The sequence below is a fragment of the Arachis hypogaea genome, chromosome 3 (assembly GCF_003086295.3).
Source record: "Arachis hypogaea cultivar Tifrunner chromosome 3, arahy.Tifrunner.gnm2.J5K5, whole genome shotgun sequence".
NCBI lineage: Eukaryota > Viridiplantae > Streptophyta > Magnoliopsida > Fabales > Fabaceae > Arachis > Arachis hypogaea.
The window spans coordinates 127,982,195-127,999,559 of NC_092038.1; the positions used below are offsets into that span (position 1 = coordinate 127,982,195).

Sequence of the window (17,365 nt, forward strand, 5' to 3'; positions counted from 1 at the left end):
CCCAAAAGAATATAGCAACTCTACTTTCTTAGCGAGAAATAGAAAACAGAAAAATAAATTGACACTCAAAAGTATAGTGTGTTAAACGAAAATGGTGCATAACCTGCAACAAACATGTGCATGACAAAAACAAGGCACTGGAAAGTATAGAGCGAATTCTTGTAAAATATGTTATAGCAATAGGGATAAAGATATGTGCAACAAATATGTGCCTTCCTTCTAATACAACTCAAACAGAAAACCAATAGAGTAACTACCCAATAGCTTTGTTTATCTGTGCTTCAAAAGATACATCAAACCATCTACTTTGTTTAGCTATTGCAAAAATTGCAGAGGAAGTCTAACATAAAAGCGAAACAAATAGCATTTCCCTGCAATTTTCTAGCCCTTTAAATATCTAGCAGGAGTGTAGGACTATTAACGAATCAATGTATAATGATCCAGTACCAGGCAACAAGTCAAGCTGGATCCCATGTAATATATGGTCTACATGAGGCAGCTGTTCAAGGAGAACAAACATTCTGAAGAAAGATCCAGCTGAAATACCATGTGCAATATAATTGAAACCCGTAGCTTTTCCATGTTATTCATCTATAAAGTTGCACTTCTCCTGTAATTTCAACTGGCTCCTACATGTTCTTGTAGAGCATCGCATGTGCTTGGATTTGAGAATTTCTTCTATTGATCCCAATAGTTTCTCAACTGTGACATATGCAAGAGAAGGTCATCTCTGCCCATTCCAGTTACACTGCTGGTCATGATCCAAGGGGGATGTATCTTGTAGTTTTGCCTGATTATTTCTTGAAAATCCCTTATGTTCTCATCAGGCCTTTTCCCCTTTGCCACCTTTATTTTGTCACATTTGGTGAAAACAAAAGTGATTGGTATCTGAAATTCATGGAGGTTTTAACCATTAGTGAAATTTGGACTTGAATCTCAACATTTAACAGTATTAATTTTAGGACTCTATGAAAAAGCACCATACATTATTGCGTCCAAGCCAATTCGCACAATCCAAGTCGATCTTTTGAGGTGGAACACTTGCATCAATGAGAAGCAAGACAGCCACTAGAGTATCTCTATTCAAAAAGTACCCTTTGGTGAACGAGGACCAGTCCATTTTAGCAGCTTCAGGCGCTTTAGCAAAGCTGCACAAAACTCAAACACAATCAACAATGCTCAATCCCCTCCAACCTAAAACGGACCTCAGGAAAAAAAGGACATGGATGGAATCATGGAAGAACATAATTGAAGAAAACATGGCAAGCCTGTGGAGCAACATAGGTACCAAAAGTATTCAAAGAAACTTTAATTATTATTAACCAAGTCAAACAAGGAGGATACCTAGCTTAGCTCCATTGTTTCAGAATAAACAAATATCCTCCTTCCCCCCACAAAAGATACCTTTATGAAGCAAATAAGGGAAAGGAATCAGCTTTGCAAATTTTACAATAAGATGTAGACTTAGTTAATGATATTGCCCACTAGAGTTTGTTGATTTGATTTGATAATAATTAAAATCACACACACACACACACACACACATAGAGAATAAGAAAGAAACATAAACATAAAGTATAAGACATTGAGTAATGCTGTGAGTGAGTGACTGACCCATAACCAGGCAAATCCACAAGGTACCAGCTTTTGTTGACCAAGAAGTGATTGATAAGCTGCGTCTTCCCTGTAAGTGCAAGAAACCAAATTAGCTCTACAAATCACACATAAGAAGAAGAAGTAGAAGGAAGGAAGGAGAATGACCTGGTTTCTTGGAGGTGAGGGCAATCTCTTTCTTGCGAACAAGGGAATTGATAAGAGAAGACTTGCCGACATTGGAGCGACCTAATATAGCGAATTCGGGTCGGTCATCTTTGGGGCAGTCCCTGGCCTTGCCGCTACTCTTCACGAACTCCACACCCTTAATACGGGAATCGCCTGCGTAGGGTCCGATTACGATGTTGGATCCTGGAAGAACCATTGAATCGTCGACTTCTTGGGGTTCCACTCCCGGCGGGACGAATAGCACCGTTTGGATGGCGGCTGCAGAGGAGGAGAAGGTTGCTAAACGGGGAAGAGGGCGCCGCAAAGAGAGGAGTGAGAAATATGATGATGTTGATGAAGGAAATGGGATTTGGGGAGTGAGAGTGAAGAATCGAGTTCTTAGCGCCATTGTTATCTTTCTTCGTTTTCCTTGCTCCAACGATTTAATTAAGGGTGCCTCCAGCCCTTTACGGCGTCGTTTTGGGACTAAATAAATAGCCACGCTCACAGTAAAGTTGCAAAATGCAGTACAAAAATAAGTGATAAATATTAAGACAAACCAAACTCCTAATAACTGAGAGCAAATATTTCCTCCTATAGTTCCCTGGATGGAGCACTTGCTTACATCCAAATTCCTTGGAAGAATACAAAAATATTTAGGAAATAAACAAAACAGAGAGCATTGCATAGTGAGGCTAATTTTTTTATATGGAAGAAGATTATGTATAATTCATCATTATGGATAATTGGTGTGTTTTTTTTTATATGAATTATTTTTTTTTAATCTTAAGCAACAAATTTGACCCTTAAATTTGAAGAAGTATAGAAATTTAAGGGTCAAATTTCATAGTATTACAAGTCTGAAGGTCAGATTTATATATTCAAAAAATTTTAAAATAAAAAACTCAAATCTAACCCTCAGTATTTAAAAAAATAAAAATAAAACCACAAATCTAATCCTCAGATTTGGAGCATCAAAAAAAAAATTAAAATCCACAAAATTGTCCATCCACACAAAAAAAAAAAAAACACACCAACTCTCTACATTATTTAAAAACACCACCACAATCTCAATAATAAAAATAAAAAGTTCTGCATAGTGACTAATAGTATTTTTTTTCTTATGTTTAAATCCTTTATTTAATGCAAATTTAATCCGTTATAATCTTCCCTATGCAATATAAGTGTATTTGATAGAGCTCAATGCAACTATAAGAAGTTGCTTTTGATGATTTACATTTTACATTTTCTTAAAATGCAAGCTAAATATCACTTCTAATTTTTAAGTTAAAAAGGTGTTTTCAAAAAGGAAATCTTCTTGAAGGGATTGGGAAAAGAAAACAATACTCGCACAGATTTAAGTAGAGTAAGCCAACTTCAAATTATAATTGCTCAAGGAGTATCAATTCTATTTTATTCATATTGCTATTGCGTTATAAGAAAGAACAAGGTCACGTGAGGAAAGTACTATAGCAGAATGGGTTGCCAAGTGAGGAATTCAGTGGTAACCCATGTTTATAAATAATTATTGAAGATGTTGCTATATGTACAAAAAATTAATTTAGATAGACAATTGCACAAAATAACAAAAAAAAGAATGAGAGAATCAAATTACAACATACATCTTGCATCTTCTCCTCCTGCTCTCCAATGAATGATTTTCGTATGTGGAATATCAGAAACAAAAGAAAAAAAATAGTATAATCACCCAGACAAAACTCTTTTTAACTTGCTGTGTCCATGTCTTTACTTCCAGCAACAACTTTGCGGTGGCGCCTATTACCAGTTTTCCTATCTCTTCCACGCCTTCCCGGCCCTCTCCTGCTGGGTGGACTTCCAACCTTTTCGCTGACCACCTCGAGAATTGGAGCTGGCGGAGGGGGTGGTTGAACATGACCTGCTGGTGGAGCCAGCCGCAGCAATATATCCCTGTGGTATTTCTGCATTCACAAAGAAGAGAGAGTAGGGGTTGCTCAATTGAAATAAGATTAACGAGAGACAATGAAAAAACTACTAAAACACAGTATAAGTTAGTAAGTGCGTTCGTGTCTGTGCCTGAACCACCATCTTTTTTCGGGAAAAGAAAAACTATGACAGCATACATATAGTTTAATCAGATACTCAAACATGATTGTGGGGAAAATACCTGAATCACAAAGTTGCGTCTTTCACAGTCCAAGAACATGTTAAAATGAAAATCCACCTTCGACAAAATTTTATCCCTGACGGTTGAGAAACTAATCTGGTCCCTGGAAGTAAATCTGTCAACTTCATTGAACCAAAGACAAGTGAAAAGGTTGCTAATCGGCACATGCTCTCGTATTACAACACATCCTTCAGGAACATCTGCAAACCAGCCACAAAGTTTCAGAAAAACAATGAAACGGGTGCACCTCATCCAACATGGATATGGGAAGGTTTTCCTACCACTTGTAAGAGGAAGCTTGGCCTCTGTATATGGAGTCAATCCCTCTCGCTTGTAAAACTCAATCTGAAAGTCGATAGAGGCATTATCATACTTTTTGGCAGCTTTGTTTGCCTCGGCCTCAACAAATACATCAAAGCGCCTATAATGCTTTGATATTGCAAAAGTTGCATTCTTCCTCCACAAAAACCTAAATATGGGGGGAACAGAAATAGCTTAGGTGCCAAAACATGTACTGTGGCAGGTTAATTTAAAAATTCGTCTTGCATATGTAGTCGGAAACAACAAATGTATAAAAATATGACTCATAATTAATAGTAACAAAGAGGATTCTACCTTTCAAGAATTTTATATGGATCGACAACAAGCTTAAGCTTCCCATCAACCCATATAGAATAGCGAGCATTTGGAACCAATCTATGCAACAGAAGCTTCGGAATCTGTGGGAAGAGTTAATAGAAGTTAATAGGTGCATAAATGTACTACTTTAGGAAATAGAATACACAACAGCATTGAACGGAGATTTGAGGCTTTCTGTATCATACACAAAGGCTAAAAATTTCATTTTGAATTAAAAGGAATCATAACAGTACATCCACTGAGCTAATTATTTCTTCCCCTCCCCTCCCAATGTAGTCAGTGTAAGTTAGCATGGCAATATTAACTCCTCCAAAGAAGATTATAAAAATAAGAAACCCTGGCCAACAATATAAACTTAATATATGAGCAAACAAATCATAGAGAAGAGCATAACCATAAGGGGAAAAAATGGTGACACAGACATTCCATGTGTCGATTTCTATTTCATAGACATAATTGTGTATTAGTGCTTGCCAAATAAGAATTCTGACCTTTCCCGTCCGCCGTGCATCTGTGTAAGGAAGATTATGAGCAACGATAATTCTCCATAAGCCAATCATCTTGCTGCTTCCCAGCTTGCCTGAACTCTTTAGATATTTTTCTGTTTCTTCATCTACAAACATAAGGAAGCACACTGTCTCCTTTGAATATGTACTTATATCTGCTGGCTCATTTATCTCGTCAAAATTTCCTGAACAATATAATCAGTTTATAGTCAATTACTATTTTGAAAGAGTAAAAAGCTGCAGATATCATATTATACAGACCAAATATAGCAGATGCAACAACTACTCCATTACACTTCTCCATTTCAAGAATGTCAGCTTCATCAATGTCAAATCCTGTGTTGCGGCCAGGTTTAGTTCCTCTTACAAATCTGATAGATGCACAATGTGTCATTGAAGATGCAGAATGGTTTGGTATCAGTGGAAAGGTACAAAGAATATGCTTTATTACTGGGAAGGTCTAATTATTATAACCAAAAAGAACATTCCTGAGAAGCTATAGATATAAGTCAGGAAATATTGAACAAAGGGTAAAAACATACCCACAGTGCACACGCATTGATTCTTGTATATCAAAAGACTCATTCCTTTGCTTCAAAGTAGGATATCCACCAAAGTCTGAGCCACCAAATTCTCCAAATCTACTTATATTTTCCTCATAGATATAAGTTAAATTCTTAAGAACTGGTGAAGGTGATGGTGACTTCGGCATCAGCTCAATAGCTTCTTCCACAGGAAGGTAACATACCGGGCATGCTGCACATAAACAACCCAGGAATATACATAATTAGTCTAGATCTATATTATCCCTCATCCTCTGCATCATCATGAATTACTGCAGTTTGAAGAACTATGACACAAGCAGGGATAATGGCTGCAATTCCAAATTATTTAAATACAAAATTTTCTATAAATTCTTACAGCACACGAAAATCGTAAAATAAGACTTACGCCGTGGCCCGGTACGCTTTGGGTCAGATGGTGGGGGAGGAAGAGTGAAGCTATTACATGGATGCCCCTCTGGAAGACTATACCCCAAAAAATAACTAGGGGGAGGAGGCGGTAATGCCAGATTGGTAGTCAAGCCCAGGGCACTTGCCGCAGTAGAGATCAGAGGCGAGGAATCATCTATAGACATGCTTTCATTAACATTAATGCCCTGCACGGCATTTCCTTCCGGAGAATCATCACCTGAAGGCAAGCCACACAACAAACATTATGTCCTATCCTAATTTAACTGAAATCGAGTAACAGATGCGAATCACAACTGAAATTGCAAGCCAAACTAAGCCTAACACAGGACGAACTAGACAGGGATTCGATACTAAAATTGCATAGTGAAAATTGCAAAACCAATTAAACTTTGCCCCATTAAGTGGAGTCAGTTATATAGATCAAACAACAACAGAAAAATCAGAGACATGAAAAACAGCAGTAATCACATTCCAAGACCATAATCAAGAGACAGGAATCGAGAATAGGAACCTTTTCCAACATAGAGAACCCAGATGAAGACGGCAGCGGAGATGGCGCAGAGGAAAAGCATTCCAACCTTTTTGCGACCAGCAAACTTGCAGATCCAAAGGAAGAGTCTCTCCTTATCTTTCTCTTTCACCATCTTGGAAGCCTTGCGTGCCGATGCTGCTTGAATTGGTGACACTCCGTTTTCAAGCAGAGACCCATAACTCCCAGAAGAACGAAGACCTAATGACATTATACCCTCAGCATCAACATCAACACATGCCCCTCTCCCTCTTCATCGTCATTCTCCAACACACCCTTCAATCTTCCAATGCTTACACCCCACAACACATAAAACTCTCAATTGCGGAATTTTAACGAACACGTACTTAGCAAATCGGGATTCAGTTAGCAATGCCACTCTCACTATTCGATTTCCCTTTCTGGGTGTTCAACACACAAAAGAACGTCCAAAAGTAATAAAACGGTGGGAAGAATAAAAAATTCAGTGGCAGAGAACGGAGCAAAATCGAATCAAGCTCTGGTCCGTATGTGGAAAGAGTTTAACACCTACATCAAAGTCAAATTTCGGTTGTCATCCACTCGGACAAAAATTGGGTCTCAGCAAAAATTCTCACTTTCTTCCAAAAATGGGGATGAATCTAGGGTTTTCTTTTTTCTTGTTTGTTCTTCTTCCCCGGATTGGGAATGTAGGGTTTTCTGAAATCTGAGAGTGGGAAGAAATCCGAGATCAGAAAATTGAAGCAGTATTTTCTGTTTTTTAATATTGTTATCGTAATTTGTTTTTATCGTTGATCCGGAAGTGATGATGATCTTACAGAGGAAGCAATATTTCTTCGATTATTTATATGATAAAAAATTACCGAATTGGGAGAATATTGAAAAAACAAAAACAAAATTGAAAAAGTTTCAAAAAAATAAAATTTGTGGCGCCACCCAACTGATTGCTTGACATCTGCTATCTAATAATTTGATTGGTTATGTCATTAATTCGGTGCTTATTATAAAAGTTGGAGCTTAATGTAGTTAAATCAATAAGAATTTATCTAACTTTGCCTTTTTATTTTTTTTACAGTAAATATAATTTAATTTTATACCATATCAGTATAAAGTAATTTTATATGTATATTTAATTGTATCATATTATATTAATAAAAATAATTTTTTTATATTAATTATGTAATGTATAAATAATTATTTAAAAAAATAATAATAAATTGTACAAATTTTATACTATTAGACTATTAGTACATCAAAATCAAATTTTTTTAAATAAAGAGTTAATTTTTGAAATTTTATTATTTTATAAATAAATATCTATTTAGCAAATTAATATTACATTGTTATTTTTCTACCGTTACTTTCTAAAGTAAATAGAATCATTATTGTTAGTAAAATAATTTTATAACTTAATATTTTTAGTTTTTATATTTCAAATTTTCAATACATTTTAATTATCTTTTTAAAGATATTTCTTTGATGGAGGAAAGAGTAATTACCAATTTTTTTTAAAACATTGTGGATATTTTAATGGCTAGATTGTTGCCTCCCTTATGTCCGTGGTTGATGGTGGTTGTCTTTCAATATTTAACGTAATTAGTTTGATTCTATGGATTATTTTATCTTGTTGTATTTGAATTAAATAAATAAATAAATAATACATTATTAATCTATGGGATTATTGTTGGGACTGAAGCCCCCAGAATGGGCTAGGAAGAAGGAACATTGGATAAATCGTTTTTGTTATTTGTTAGCCACAGAATGTAAAAGGCGATTTCCTTTTCAGTTTTCAAGCTTGTTTTTTTTCCTAATGAAAGTGTTTCTCTTACCTAGAATCTAGTTAACATGAAAAATGATTTCAGCGGTGTTGATTAGAGGACAGTTTATGGAGACAATATTTAATTTGTTGTGACATTAATTATTCTCTCTTTTTTTTATTGAATTACTTGATATGCTTTGGTGAAACTTATTGTCAAATATTATTATTGCTTCCTTACGCGGATTTCATTCGTTGTCTTCCTCTTTTCTTAGAAACATCACTCATTGAAGTCTGCACACTTTGGACCTGGAAAAGAAATATGAAAGAAAAATGCTGACTTTAAATATATGGGTCCTTGATGCTTCCACCAATTTATGGTGAAAATGGCATTCTTCAAAACAAATTAAGCCACCCCACCTTATATTAATATGTTACATATCTTATGCACGAGGTTGCTTATATCACCTCCAGAAGCATTTAAAAAACATTTGAATTTTAAAAATTTGGCAAGGGAAATACTAGATTTAGTTTCTAATATTGTGTGGTTAAATTAATCGATCTCTAAAATTTTAAATGAATCAAATTAGTTTTTAAAATTATTAATCATTTTTTTAACGGATATAATCAAGCTGGTTCAAGTCCAAATATAATCAGGCGTATTAAATGGCAAGTGAAAAAACGCGCCAGAAACGAAAGAAACTATTTTTTTCATTAGTGTTTCATTATGAAAAAACATTACATCTTTTTCAATAGGGGTGTTCGCGGTGCGGTTTGGTTCGATTTTTGAGAAAAAAGTCATTCGATCCGATCGTCTAATTTAACTGTGGTTCGATTTGGTTCGGATTTTTTATCAAGACCATCCGAACCAAACCAAACCAATTAAAATCGGTTTGGTTTGGTTCGGTTTGTTCGACTTTTTTAATCAATTCAAAAAAATATTACCATACTATTTCACAAAGTCATAACATTGAAATCAACAAACACAAATACACAATAGCTAACAAAGTCTTGGTCTAATGAAATTTAACGACAAAAGGAATTCAAATACAACAATTAAAGAAGTTTAAAAGTTTAATAGTCAACACAACTGAAAATAAAAATAAATTTCCATTAAAAGATAGCCAAGTTATGGTGTCTTCTCCAACAAAACAGCTAAACTTCTCAATGCAAACCAACCTGAAATAAAAAAACAGTTACACAACAACAACAACAACAACAACAATAATAATAATAATATAACACTAGTAGAAAAATATTCTAATCTAGTTATATATTCTAATAATAAAGAGAACAATTCATACCATGATACATGTGCCCGAATTAATGGATCAACTCAAAGTTTAAGAGCATATAAGTCATGCTAACTACACACAACTCAGCAAGAATATTCAGTAAATAAATATTTATCTCTCTATTCTTAATTCTTAGTTGGTACTTTGGCGAACGAAAAAGGTGAATCTTGAACCATATCAGTTATCAGAACCTTCTATACAACAATAAGAGCAAGACTGCAATTAGAACCATCAATCCAACAACCATCTAATCAACCCATTGATACATACATACATACTTAATCCATCATCTAGAACCATCTGATTGAAATAAATTTTAAGAGTAAACACTCAACATGATAAAGAATAAAGACATCTACAAAATTTTCTGATTTGATTAATAAAGACATCTATTTAATTCAGAATTACCTCATCAATAATCAATAATAGCAGCAGTGAACTCTAAACTCAAAATAAAAACAAATTAAAATGAAGAACAAATTAAAGAATTAATAATAGCAGTGAACCAAAAACAACAATCAATAATCAAGAACAAATTTATAACAAGAAAGCCACGAATTTGAATTAAATGGAAAGCAACAAGAAATGGTGTTGGAAAATCCAAGTAAAAGCAGAAGCTCAACAAAATCAGACAGCAGAATAGAAATAGAAGTGAAACATATTCAAGGAAGAAAGAAGAAAAAATCGAAATAGTGCTGAGCAAGAGCGCAACAGATATAAATACATAAAATTTATTGAACAATGAATCAACAATGATAGCAAGTCAGCAACAATGAATTAACAAACACCCAAAACAAGGAAGAGCTTTCTATGTTAATTGTTAAGGACATCCTCTGAACTTGAATATTGAACCATGAACAGTGAACAACATAACAACAATCAGAAGCAATCTCAGGAAATCAAGAACAAGTAAATTAAACTATGAACAACAAGTAGAAGCAATTTCAGTAAATCAACAACAAATAAATTAAACCATGAACAAAAACCAGCAACAAATATATACTGAAACGGAAATTGAACAACAATATACAAAAATCAACAACAAATTAAACCAAGAAAAAAAATCAGCAACAAATATACACTGAAACAGAATTTGAACAACAATGAATTCATGATTATTTGAACAAAAATTGAATACCTGAATTAGAGGCTCTATATCTGACTTGACTCGGTGGCTGGGTGGCGGGTGCTGTCCGCGTCTCTGCAAGGCCAGAAACGATGCTGTGGGTGGCGGCGGGGGTGGTGCTGGCTCCGTGACGATGGTGTTGGCTGGTGCTGTCCGCGACGAGGTGCTGGGACGAAGGGTTCGGCGGTGCTGTGTGAAAGCTGGAAGGGTTCGGCGGCACTGGGAGGTGGTGAGAGGAAGTGGTTCGTCAGCGCAGGGAGATGGTGGGAGGAAGGGGTTCATGCAGGTTGGGAGTGGGAGGTGCTGGCTGTTACAAGAGTGGGAGTGGGTTCTGAAAGTAGAGAGCGCAGAGTGAATGTGAGGGTTGGCGGCTAGGTTAGGTCACGTTGTGGGGGGTGGGGAGGGTTGGTTTTGTTTGAGTTTTTTTTGAACCGGCTCGGTTAGGGTTTTCATTGTCAGAACCAAAAATCGAACCAAACCGCAATAAAAACAGAAAAATACAATTTTTTTGGTTTTCGGTTTATTTGGTTTTTGGTTTTTCCGGTTCGGGCTGGATCGGTTTTGAACACCCCTATTTTTTAACACGAAAAAAGTATACGAAAACACTCATTCTATTCGGATCTCTCTCAACATCACTCAAACTTCAATCACATTCTATGCGAAAACCACTACTGGAAAGAAATCGGAAGAAGATTTCGCAAGTAACAACCAGAAACGAACGAAAACAGCAACAAAGACTACCAAAGTTATGAGAAAACTACTATTCATTTGAAATCTTGTAATGTCGCGTTTCTCCTAGTTGTATTTTAGTTTTACTGGATTGATTTGCTTCGTTTAGTAGATGGAACTATTGTGAATGATTTTTACAGTATAACTAGGGTTTGGAATGAAATTTGTTGTTATTTTCATTCAATTCAGTGGATAGTGTAACTAGGGCTTTAAGATATACATGCTTGTTCTTACTGGTGTGGATAGTTTAACTAGAGCTTTGAAATTGGTTGTTACTATCTTCAGTACTTTTATATGGAAGAATACTATTCTTGTTGATTGAAAGTTGATCATCATTTATTAACCACATGAATGAGTTTTGGTTCGGTGGCCTTTGTGATTTTGATTCTGTGCATGAATGAGTTTCGGTTCGGTGGCTTGTGGCATTTTAATTAACTTGATTAAGATATACATGCTTGTGCTTGTTGATATATTGAATGAAGTATTGACAAAAATTTATCATTACAAAACAGAACAAGACAATATCTCCCTTTCTACAAATTTTTTAAGCATGAGTTACACAATATCTCAAGACTTGATGTAAATGAGTTTTGTTTAGGAAAATTGACATCAGAGACAACTCTTTCACTTTGATAAGCCATACTACTGTAAAATTGTCTCATTATATTGGATAGATTTCAGCACGAATGGTAGTTAAACTTGATACTTAAAGAAAAATATCAAGTTTCAGTAAGAGTGTTTAAAGAAGCCAATTTGCAAATGTCATTTTGAAAGAACACCTAATTCATGAAATTTTAAAAACTTTTCTTTTGGAAGATGTTGATTTGATTAAGATATACGTGCTTGTTCTTATTTGTGTGGATAGTTTAACTAGAGCTTTGAAATTGATTGTTACTATCTTCAGTACTTCTTTTCAATGGAGGAATACTGTTATTGTTGATTGAAAGTTGATCATCATTTATTAACCACATGAATGTTTTTCAATTCGGTGGCCTTTGTGATTTTGGTTCTGTGCATGAATGAGTTTTGGTTCGGTGGCTTGTGGCATTTTAATTGACTTGATTAAGATATATATGCTTGTGCTTGTTGATGTATTCAATGAAGTATTGACCAAAATTTTTCATTACAGAAAAACAAAATAAGAAAATGGCAACAATGAAGGAGAAGTCGCATTATAAGGTAAGTAGATTAAATATATTTATCCGCTTTCATTCGAATAATATCTATTTTGTATTATAAATATATCCTCACATTCTGTTTCAAAACTTGCAGAAAACTCATTATTGCAGATGCCAAACAAAGGTAATAGCAATAGTGTACAGGGATATGAGTCAAGAAAAGAAAGATATAGTGGAAGAAATGGGATTTGGTGTCCTAGCAAATGTCCCAGAAATGAATGTCTCTAATACCCCGTTGAAAGAATTGCTTGATCGCTTTGATGAAGAGAAAGGATGCCTGAAAACTCTCCAGGAAAAATATACATAACTCCTCGGAAAGTAGCAGCTGCCATCGGCATAACCAACGGAGGTAATACACTTTCCACTTACTGCTTAATTTCAGTTCATTGGTGACCAGAAAGTTAAACTGGCTGTTTTTGACTGATTTTTGCTATTAAAATATTGTAGAAAATCGTTTCCTGATAAGGTTGATTACAGCAACTTGAATCCAGCAGATAAGGAATGTGCTGGATATGAGTGTAGAAGGAAAGGAGAACCGAAAAAAATTCAAGATGACTTTTGTAGTCTTCATACAAAAGTGATTCTTGTTCCTCACAACAGTAAGTGTGGCCTCCCTAATCCATAAGCCACCGATCTTTCATATGGACAACATTCGGGAATGAGATTGGGCAAAACATGTGCTCAACTTCTTGATGAAAGGAGTTGAAAACAAGAGAAAGGGGAAGAAACAGTCTGTTGATCGCTGTGTTTTTGTGTTAATGTTGATATACTTTCATGAAACCAAGTTCCCCCACCCATTTGCACCTGATGCTCCTCCTGCACCGTGGGTGGCCTATTGGACAAGGCAAATGATGCTTGAACGGATTTCATCTGAAGAAACAGAACCATTGGTAAATACTCTACTAAAATTCCCCCAAAAATTTGCTTTCAAATGCTTTTAAAATACTCTACTAACTAAATAAACTTCTGTTTTAGGTTATAATTAATTTATTTGTCCTACTTGCAATTGTTAGTTTGTTCATTTGAATGTTTCTGCATTAAGAAATATTTTTTTATGATTAAATAGTTGTCATGTACTATTCACCATATGAATATTTTTCGGTTCGGTGGGATTGCTTCATTTGGTTCACCGGATTGTTAATGTGTTTTCTTGATGATTAAATAATTGAGTCCTTGTTTCTATTTTAGGGACTTCTGTACAGAAAGAAAAAAAAAAGAAAGAAAAAAAATAAGTAACTTGGACAAGAAAGAAAAAGGAAAGAAAATAAAAAAGAAAATTGTCGAGACGGATTCTTCTTCGGAAGAGGAAAGACTTTCCGAATCTGAATCGGAAAGTCAGTAAGTTTAATTTTCATATTGATTTCATTTAACTTGTATTTTCTTAAATTTGTTCTTATGCGCTTGTTCTTATGTATTGCAGAGAATAATAAAAAAAACAGAACAAAGAAAAGAAAACAACCACCGAAGGTGGATAAAAAATAAATCGAAAAAACAAAGCATGTGCCGATAGATTCAGAGAGCACAAGCGAATCTGAAAGCCAGTAAGTATTGCGTAATTTCTGTGAGACATTTTGTTGATTGCATATGTATCACCTTTTGTTCAGCAAATGAATTAATTTCAGTTCGGTGAGCTTCTAATTTTCTTTTAAGTACTTTAATTTAGTTCGGTTCGGTGGTGTCTGTCAGTTTGGTTGACTACATTGTTAGTGTCTTATCTCCGGTATAAATTCGATGTGTTTGTCTGTATTCCAGAGAAAATGAAATCAAGAAAACACCCGTAATAAAAAGAAAACAACCACAAAGGGTGGCAAAAACACAAGCCCAATCTAACAAGGAGTAAGTTTCTCGAATCATATTTTCTTTTATTGATACTTACGTATTAGGTTCCTTGATACTTATTTTATGAACTTTCAAAACTGAACAAGCAAACGACAATGCTGCGGAAAGAAGAAAACGAGCATTGAAGACAATAAGAGAAAAGAGATAAAAAAAAAAAAGAAATGATGGAGCTCAGTCAACAAACATTGCTCCGGATCAGTTTGACTCTCCAAAGGCACAAAATGAATTCTCTCAGACGTAAGATTCAGTTTATTATTTCCAAGTTCTTTTTCTTTCTTTGCTTACTTTTGCTACAACCTTTTCTAATTCCTCTAGATTCAATTACTAATATTTATTTATCTTGCTTAGAGTGCCGACTGTAAATCTGGATAGCAAACAACTCTTACAGACTCAAGGAAGCTCTACACCTTCTGTAAATGCCGTGAGCAATACCAGGTAAACTGATTCATTGCATATTATACTTTCGGTTTAGTGGTTACCCAAAAATGAATTTAATATATTTCTAGACCTCTGCTTTTAATCTTGGTTTCCAATTTTAATTTGTTATCTTTTTTTAGGAAAAATACCCCGGAAAGCCCGATCAAATATTTTAGAAAAAAGAAAATCTTCCCAAGAAAGACTTTTAAAACTCCACCAGTGTAAGTTAAAAATATTTATGTTACTCCTTTAGATTTAGTTAATAATTTTTGTTTAATTAATCACAAAGAAAATGTGTTTAGATGTCACTAGAGCTACACCTGATTCTGAGCTACAAATCATTGAGTTTCAACAAGAAACTCGTTCTCAACCTTTGGAAGTGTGAGTTTTTCAATGTGCAAATTCCTATTTTTCAAAACAAATTCTAATTATTCAACATTAACTTTATCCTTGTTTACATTCCTTAGACCACCTCTTGCATTGTCTCTTTCAAGTTATGTTCAGAGAGAGTTGATCAGAGATTACTTCCTCTATGTCCCTCCACAAAATGAAACACAACAAACTTCTAATAATGAGTAAGTTAACAAATATTTATTCACCACATGAATCTTGTTCAATGTTTACTACTTATACATGGTTTAATTATGGTTCAGTTGAAACCATAAATGAATTCAACGTGTTCTTGTCTTTAGACTCTCTTCTATTTATTACAGCTGCCCTCCAGAACCCGAAAAACAGGGTGTTACAGTGTCTCTTACGAGTTCTATAATTGAAGACTTATTCAAAGATGACTATGTCTATGAAGTTTCTAATGAAGAGTAAGTTTCACATAAAAATTCTTTTTATTAATTTTAATGGTATATGATAATAATTCTGGATTGTTATTGAACTATTTTCTATTTAATGCAACAGCCCTACCAAAGAACAACAACAACAATCCCAAGAACCTCCGGTGGCACAACAATCAGAACAAGAAGTACCTGTTAATGTATAAGCATACAATTCTTTAATATCACTTTTGTTTAATATAATTTTGGTTCACTATAATTTTGGATTTAGGTTCACTATTAGTTTGGATTTCGGTTCACTATAATGATTAATATTATTTCTGTTAAATATAATTGTGAATATGATAATAGTTTGGGATAATTATAGAAACGTTTACTGTTTAATGCAGCAGACCTCTGGAACAGCAACAACAGCCCTGCGAAGAACAAACAGCGCAGCAATCCGAACAAAAAGCACCTATTGATGTGTAAGTTTTACTGCTTATATAAATACGATAATGTTTACTGCTTATACATGGTTTAATTATGGTTCAGTTGAAACCAGAAATGAATTCAATGCGTTGTTGTCTTTGAACTCTCTTCTGTTTCTTATAGCTACCCTCCAAAACCCAAAAAGCAGGGTGTTATGGGGTCTCTTACAAGTTCTGTTATTGAAGAATTTTTCAAAGATGACGATGTCTATGAAGTTTCTGATGAAGAACAATCCCAAGAACCTCCGGTGGCACGGCAATGAGAACACGAAACTCTAATCTTGTCATCATTTGATAGGTATGTTACTTGCTTTTCTTTAATATCATTTTTATTTAATATCATTTCGGTTCACTGTAAGTTTGGATTTAGGTTTACTATTTGTTTAGATTTCGGTTCACTATGATGATTAATATTATTTTTGTTTAATATCTTTGTTAAATATCTATCATCTTGCAGTGCTGCTCAACCTAGGAAAAGGGAAGATGAAAGGCCTTCCTTTAACCTTGGGATAAGTCCACCAGCATCTCAACCAAGTCAGCCCTCTCAACCGAGTGTTTCACAGCTTGAAATCCTGGAAGAGGCGGTGGTAGATGCTAGAGTGACAGTAACATTAAAGTTTGCTAAAGCAACAACTTCAGAGCCATCCTTACCAGCTGCTGAAGTTTACAAAATCCCGGAGAAAAAGATAAAAATCACGAACGAGTTGATTGAAAAGTATTATCATTGGATGACACATGTGAAACAGACAAGAGATGGTAGCAATGAATATGATGCAATATTTGTCTTGAAACATGAGGCACTTTACGAGGAGTTAAGACAATATTTTATGTCTCTAATGCCCAAAAAACATGTGCATGCCTCGGTAAATTCTTTGCTAGTTGCAATAAAGTTAATGATTTTTCAAAACACTCTTATATAGTATATCTCTTAAATTTTCATTCTGTAGGTGGTTAGTATACATAGCATGATTCTCAACCAAATAAAAGTTCGACGGTATCAGGAACAAATATGTGCCACTGGATATTGTGGTAAGCTAAATTTCTTATTCACTGCTGATTACTTTTCGGTTCGGTGGGAATGTTAATATTGATTCACCTGATTCTTATGTGTTTTGTTGAGTTCTTTTGCATGAAGAAAATTTTTCTCTTGATGATTGAATGTTTTTCAAGTATTATTCTTTTTTCAGTGCAGTGCAAATGTGATTTAACTGATATTCTTTTTGCAGAATTTTA

The 17,365-nt window shown here is 34.6% G+C and overlaps 2 protein-coding genes and 1 long non-coding RNA gene across 3 annotated transcripts; all 3 read right to left on the reverse strand.

Moving 5' to 3' along the window:
• Positions 1 to 147: 147 nt before the first annotated feature.
• On the reverse strand, positions 148 to 2,553 carry LOC112791476 (GTP-binding protein At2g22870). The gene is made up of 4 exons (XM_025834329.3): positions 1,762 to 2,553; positions 1,615 to 1,684; positions 986 to 1,148; positions 148 to 888 (listed from the first exon to the last, which is right to left on the reverse strand). The coding sequence occupies exons 1-4, from the start codon at positions 2,447 to 2,449 to the stop codon at positions 679 to 681; spliced, it is 1,131 nt and encodes a 376-aa protein (XP_025690114.2). The 5' UTR covers positions 2,450 to 2,553; the 3' UTR covers positions 148 to 678.
• Positions 2,554 to 3,137: 584 nt separating this feature from the next.
• LOC112791478 (probable hexosyltransferase MUCI70) lies at positions 3,138 to 7,487 on the reverse strand. Its single transcript, XM_025834330.3, has 9 exons — positions 6,538 to 7,487; positions 6,004 to 6,243; positions 5,595 to 5,808; positions 5,314 to 5,423; positions 5,038 to 5,237; positions 4,523 to 4,626; positions 4,189 to 4,376; positions 3,908 to 4,107; positions 3,138 to 3,701 (listed from the first exon to the last, which is right to left on the reverse strand). Exons 1-9 carry the CDS (start codon positions 6,764 to 6,766, stop codon positions 3,486 to 3,488), a joined length of 1,701 nt encoding a protein of 566 aa, XP_025690115.1. The 5' UTR covers positions 6,767 to 7,487; the 3' UTR covers positions 3,138 to 3,485.
• A 1,755-nt stretch (positions 7,488 to 9,242) lies between these two features.
• Positions 9,243 to 11,128, reverse strand: LOC140181831 (uncharacterized). The gene is made up of 2 exons (XR_011877336.1): positions 10,724 to 11,128; positions 9,243 to 9,469 (listed from the first exon to the last, which is right to left on the reverse strand). It is a non-coding gene; the product is annotated as an uncharacterized lncRNA (long non-coding RNA).
• Between the last annotated feature and the right edge of the window lie 6,237 nt (positions 11,129 to 17,365).

Coding starts and splice junctions, on each gene's coding strand:
- LOC112791478 (XM_025834330.3), bottom strand. CDS start 6,766: ATGTCATTAGGTCTTCGTTCTTCTGGGAGTTATGGGTCTCTGCTTGAA. Junction 5,238..5,313: donor TGTTGCATCTGCTATATTTG/GTCTGTATAATA, acceptor TATATTGTTCAG/GAAATTTTGACGAGATAAAT. Junction 3,702..3,907: donor GACGCAACTTTGTGATTCAG/GTATTTTCCCCA, acceptor TTGTGAATGCAG/AAATACCACAGGGATATATT.
- LOC112791476 (XM_025834329.3), bottom strand. CDS start 2,449: ATGCAATGCTCTCTGTTTTGTTTATTTCCTAAATATTTTTGTATTCTT. Junction 1,149..1,614: donor GTGGATTTGCCTGGTTATGG/GTCAGTCACTCA, acceptor AGTTTTGTGCAG/CTTTGCTAAAGCGCCTGAAG. Junction 889..985: donor ATTGGCTTGGACGCAATAAT/GTATGGTGCTTT, acceptor CATGAATTTCAG/ATACCAATCACTTTTGTTTT.